This window comes from Heterodontus francisci, chromosome 48, assembly GCF_036365525.1.
Source record: "Heterodontus francisci isolate sHetFra1 chromosome 48, sHetFra1.hap1, whole genome shotgun sequence".
In the NCBI taxonomy this organism is placed as follows: domain Eukaryota; kingdom Metazoa; phylum Chordata; class Chondrichthyes; order Heterodontiformes; family Heterodontidae; genus Heterodontus; species Heterodontus francisci.
Genome location: NC_090418.1, coordinates 9,384,068 through 9,390,067, shown reverse-complemented (window position 1 = coordinate 9,390,067; position 6,000 = coordinate 9,384,068). Strand labels below are relative to the sequence as shown.

The 6,000-nt window shown below is 51.7% G+C and overlaps 1 protein-coding gene across 1 annotated transcript in view; it reads left to right on the top strand.

Annotated features, from left to right (window-relative positions):
* The window catches only part of pofut1 (protein O-fucosyltransferase 1), a 13,504-nt gene extending 7,585 nt beyond the window's left edge, over positions 1-5,919 (top strand). Inside the window, 6 exon segments of the mRNA XM_068023754.1 lie at positions 1-95; positions 321-433; positions 1,169-1,361; positions 4,288-4,530; positions 5,732-5,897; positions 5,900-5,919. Coding sequence (XP_067879855.1) covers positions 1-95; positions 321-433; positions 1,169-1,361; positions 4,288-4,530; positions 5,732-5,897; positions 5,900-5,919 — 830 coding nt within the window.
* Positions 5,920-6,000: the final 81 nt, after the last annotated feature.

The following is a 6,000-nucleotide window of genomic DNA, read 5'->3' as shown; positions in this document are numbered from 1 at the left end:
TGGCACCTGAGCACTGGCCCGCGGGGGAGAGGGTCGCCTACTGCTTCGACGTAGCGGCTCGTAGGAGTCCCGACAGATCGTCCTGCCCCATGAAGGTGAGTGAGGTAGTAGCAGCTCGGGTACTGGGCCCTTGAGGTTCTGAGGGTATCTGGGCATTGGGGGTACTGTGGGTATTGTCGGGGAATGGGGAGTGTCGGGTACGGAGGTATTGCAGACTGTTGTGAGGGGGGAGGATGCTGAACGCAGGATACTGGGATTTCGGGAGCACAGACTGGCAGAAGGGTTGTTCATTTTTCTTGTTGACTCCGGATATCCAACAGGATGGGAATCCGTTCGGACCATTCTGGGACCACTTCAGTGTGGATTTTGATCGCTCGGAGCTGTTCAGCGGGATTGCCTTCAACTCCTACTACAAGTCCCACTGGATCAACAGGTAACCGTTGTAGTCTGAGTGTGTCTGGTGGTGAGAGGCGGGTGTTGTAGGCCTGGGCCGTGTGAACGAGCACTATTTTCGCCTTCCAATACCGGCCTCGCTGGGGGTGAGCTGGGAGTTTCCGCCGGCCTGTAACAGGTCCCTGGCGAAAATCGGCCTTCCCTTCTCACGGCGAGTGCCACCTCTGTCCTCAGCTTCTGTCACGGTGGAGGGCCGAGGGAGAGGCCTCTGAGGGAGTAAGCACCAGCCGAGTGGAGATTTCATGGGCTGGGAATGTACGACATTCAAGCTCAGTGGTGAACTGTGGGCAACTTAATCAATTGTGATTTGGAGATTGTGGCTTGGCAACCATGGATGAGCTGCTGTGATGTCGTGCCCTTAGCAACCAAGAATGATCATGCCCTTTGCAACCAGGAGTGATCAATTATGATGTCATTTCCTTAGCAACCAGGAGTGATCAATTATGATGTTATGCCCTTAGCAACCAAGAATGATCATGCCCTTAGCAACCAGGAGTAATCAATTATGATGTCATTTCCTTAATAACCAGGAGTGACCCATTATGATGTTCTGCCCTTAGCAACCAGGAGTGATCAATTGTGATGTCATGCCCTTATCAACCAGGAGTGATCAATTGCCCTTAGTAAACCTGCTGTGACGATAGCAAACACATTTAGTTTCAAAATGGTCGCTATTTTGGACCCAAGGTTTAACGGCCGGCTGCTCCCTTCCCAGGTATCCGGCCTCCGAGCACCCGGTTCTGGCCCTGCCTGGAGCTCCGGCCCAGTTCCCTGTGCTAGACGAGCACCGCCACCTCCAGAAGTACATCGTGTGGTCAGGCAAGATCGCCCAGGAGGCCGAGGACTACATCCGGGCCTTGCTGCTCAGGCCGTACCTGGGCATTCACCTGCGTGTCGGCGTGGACTGGGTGAGCGGCTGCATTTTTATGTGTTGTTGTGGAGGGTGACACTGCCAGCTCACTGTCTCAGTCTGACCGACCCTGTGTTTGTTTAAACCACGTAGCAAGATGCAGAAGACGTGCGCAAACTCAACCTCATAACCACGGCAACCAGAAATGTGCCACTTGGGACATCGGTTCTTTGTGGTTGTCTGACATTTCACCTCCGATCAGATTCTTATTGCTGAGTTAAAATGTCCAAACCCAGTCAGTCCTGGGGTCCCATGGCAGGAAAATAGCCAACCCGATATAGTACTGAGGCATACAGATCAACGAGATCCCACCTTTGATCTGTGCTGCAAGCTGATCACAGCCAGAGCCTTCTCAATACGTGACTAGTTTATTATTACAACTGTACAGGGCATTGGTGAGACTGCACCTGGAGTACTGCGTACAGTTTTGGTCTCCTTATTTAAAGGAGAGATATACTTGCATTGGAAGCAGTTCAGTGAAGGTTCACTAGGCTGATTCCTGGGATGAAGGGGTTGTCTTATGAGGAAAGGTTGAGCAGGTCGGGCCTATACTCATTGGAGTTAAGAAGAATGAGAGGTGATCTTATTGAAACATATAAGATTCTGAGGGGGGTTTGACAGGGTAGATGAGGAGAGGATGTTTCTCCTCGTGGGGGAATCTAGAACTAGGCAGCATAGTTTCAAAATAAAATACGAATTAGGATCAGGAGTAGGCCACTCGGCCCCTCGAGCCTGCTCCGCCATTCAATAAGTTCATGGCTGAACTGATTACTCCACATTCCCGCCTACCCCCGATAACCTTCCACCCCCCTTGCTTATCAAGAATCTATCTACCTCTGCCTTCAAAATGTTCAAAGACTCTGCTTCCACTGCCTTTTGAGGAAGAGAGTTCCAAAGACTCACGACCCTCCGAGAGAAAAAATTTCTCCTCATCTCTGTTTCAAATGGGCGACTCCTTATTTTAAACAGTGACCCCTAGTTCAGATTCTCCCACAAGGGGAAACATCCTTTCCATACCCACCCTGTCAAGATGCCTCAGGATCTGATATGTTTCAATCAAGTCGCCTCTTACTCTTCTAAACTCCAGCGGATACAAGCCTAGCCTGACCAACCCTTCCTCGTAAGACAACCCGCACATTCCAGGTATTAGTCTAGTAAACCTTCTCTGAACTGCCTCCAACACATTTACATCCTTCCTTAAATAAGGAGACCAATACTATACACAGTACTCCAGATGTGGTCTCACCAATGCCCTGTATAGCTGAAGCATAACCTCCCTATTTTTGTATTGAATTCCCCTCGCGATAACTATAACATTCTATTAGCTTTCCTAATTACATGCTGTAGCTGCATACTAACCTTTTACGATTCATGCACTAGGGCACCCAGATCCCTCTGTATCTCAGAGTTCCGCAATCTCTCACCATTTAGATAATATGCTTTTTATTCTTCCTGCCAAAGTGGACAATTTCCCACTTTCCCACATCATACTCCATCTGCCGGGTCTTTGCCCACTCATTTAACCTATCTATATCCCTTTGTAGCCCCCTTATGTTCTCTTCACAAGTTATTTTCCTACCTATCTTGGTGTCATCAGCAAATTTAGCAAACATACCTTTGGTCCCTTCATCTAAGTTATTTATATAAATTGTAAAATGTTGAGGCCCCAGCACAGATCCCGATGGCACGCTACTCGTTACATCTTGCCAAGCAGAAAATGACCCATTTATGCCTGCTCTCTGTTTCCTGTTAGCTGGCCAATCTTCTATCCATGCCAATATGTTACCCCCTACACCATGAGCTTTTATTTCTGCAATAACCTTTGATGTGGCACCTTATCAAATGCCTTCTGGAAATCTAAGTACAATACATCCACCGGTTCCCCTTTATCCACAGCACATGTAACTTCCTCAAAGAACTCCAATAAATTGGTTAAACATGATTTCCCTTTCACAAAATCATGTTGACTCTGCCTGATTACTGCAAATTTTTCTAAATAATAACTTCTAACATTTTCCCTATGACAGATATTAAGCTAACTGGCCTGTAGTTTCCCGCTTTCTGTCTCCCTTTTTGAATAAAGGAGCTGCATTCACTATTTCCAAACTAACGGAACTTTCCCCAAATCTAGGGAATTTTGGTAAATTAAAACTAACGCATCAACTATCTCACCAGCCACTTCTTTTAACACCCTAGGACGAAGTCCATCAGGACCTGGGGACTTGTCAGCCCGCAGCTCCAACAATTTGCTCAGTACCACTTCCCTGGTGATTGTAATTTTCTTGAGTTCCTCCCTCCCTTCCATTTCCTGACTTACAGCTAATTCTGGGATGTTATTTGTATCCTCAATAGTGAAGACCGATGCAAACTCTCTGTTCAATTCATCTGCCATCTCCTTATTATCCATTATTAATTCCCTGACTCACTTTCTATAGGACCAACGCTCACTTTGTTAACTTTTCTTTTTAAAATATCTATAGAAACTCTTACTATCTGTCTTTATATTTCCAGCCAGCTTTCTCTCATACTCTAATTTCACCTTCCTTATCAATTTTTTAGTCATTCTTTGCTGTCTCCCATTTAAGACGGAGATGAGGAGGAATTTCTTACCTGAGGGTCGTGAATCTCTGGAATTCTCTTCCCCAGAGAGCAGTGGAGGCTGGCTCATTGAATGTATTCAAGGTTGAGATAGACAGATTTTGATCTACGAGGGAGTCAAGGGGTCAGGCAGGAAAGTGGAGTAGATTAGCCATGGTCGTATTGAATGGCGGAGGAGACTCGAGGGGCCGAGTGGCCTATTTCTAATCCTATATCTTACGTTCTTATAAATTTAACTCTTGGAGAATCCTGATGACGTTCCGGTGAATCTGCTTTGCACTCCTTCCAGGGTTAATCTATCCATTTTTCCGCCCCCATCCCCACAGAAAAACGCGTGCGATATGGTGAAGGACGGGACAGCGGGACCGCACCTCATGGCTTCGCCCCAGTGCGTTGGCTACGACCGGCAGACCGCCCGGCCGCTGACCATGGAAATGTGCCTGCCCAGTCTGACGGAGATCAGGAGGGCAGTGGTCACCTGGGCCAAGAACATCGGGGCAAAGTCCATTTACATCGCCACGGACTCAGAGTCCTTCAGTGCTGAGATCGAGCGGGTCGTTGACAGAAAGGTGAGGAAAGGCAGAACTTGCTGGATGTGGAACCCTCCCCCCTCCGTCCATCCCCCTCCTCACGGATTCCGTCTTTGGTCTGGATCGAGAGGTGGATCTCAGCCAGCAGGGGGCGCTGCAATTGGACTTGGTGCCTTTGGGATAGAGATGGTGGTGAACGTCGTGATCTTTGAATGCTGAGCCCACCCCCCCCATCCCTGAACTCCCTCTCCCATCCCCTCCCCCTCCCGCCTCTCCCCTTCCCCTCCCTCTCCCCTCCCCCTCCCGCCTCTCCCCTCCCCCTCCCGCCTCTCCCCTCCCCCTCCCGCCCCTCCCCTCCCCCTCCCGCCCCTCCCCTCCCCCTCCCGCCCCTCCCCTCCCCCTCCCGCCCCTCCCCTCCCCCTCCCGCCCCTCCCCTCCCCCTCCCGCCCCTCCCCTCCCCCTCCCGCCCCTCCCCTCCCCCTCCCGCCTCTCCCCTCTCCCCTTCCCCTCCCCCCTCTCCCCTTCCCCTTCCCCTCTCCCCTTCCCCTCATCCTCTCTCCCTTCTGCCCCCTCCTCCTTCCCCCACCCCACACCCCTCCCCCGCCCTCCTTCCTGTCACCAAACCCAGCCTCCCACACATTCTCCCTCCTCCCACACATTCTCCCTCCTCCCACACATTCTCCCTCTTCCCTCCCCATCTTCCCCCATTCCCAGTTCTCTCCCCCCCCCCACCCCCTCCAGCCTCCCCCCTCCTCCCATTCCCTCTCCCCTCCCCATCCCCCGCACCTCCCCCAGCCCCTCTCCCTCCCCATTCTCCCTTTCCCACCTCCTCCACACCCTATCCCCCAACCCTCAGCCCCTCCTTCACCCTCCCTCAACCCACCCCCATACGTCCCAGCCCTCCCCCTTTCCCACTCCCCATCTCCCTCCGCACCAAACCCCTCTCCCATCCCCCTCCCCCTCCCTAAACCCTCAGCCCTTTCTCCTCCTTTAAGACACTCCTTAAAACTGACCTCTTTGACTGAGTTTTGGATCACCTGTCCCTAATATCTCCTCATTGGTCTGATCATGCTCCTGCGAAGAGCCTTGGGATGTTTCCCTATGTTAAAGGCGCTATGTAAATGCGGGTGGTTGTAGTACAGGGAGTTGCGCAGCGTCAGTGTGAGCACTGGGCGCTGTACATTTGCGGGCGAGGCTGCGTTCCAGGTTTGCTAAGCTGTCTCTCCCTGTGCTTCCTCAGGTGAAGGTGTTGAGTTTGCAGCCACAGCTTCCCCAGATCGACCTCTATATCCTCGGCCAGGCCGACCACTTCATCGGCAACTGCGTCTCCTCCTTCACCGCCTTCGTGAAACGTGAGCGTGACATCCACGGCAGGCCCTCCTCCTTCTTCGGCATGGACCACCCGCCTGGACCAGGGATGAGTTCTAAGTGAAGTAGTGGGGGGGGCGGGGGAAGGGGTGGCTGGAAGGGTGGGGGAGTGGAGTGGGGTGGGAACCAAGGACTGAGAGA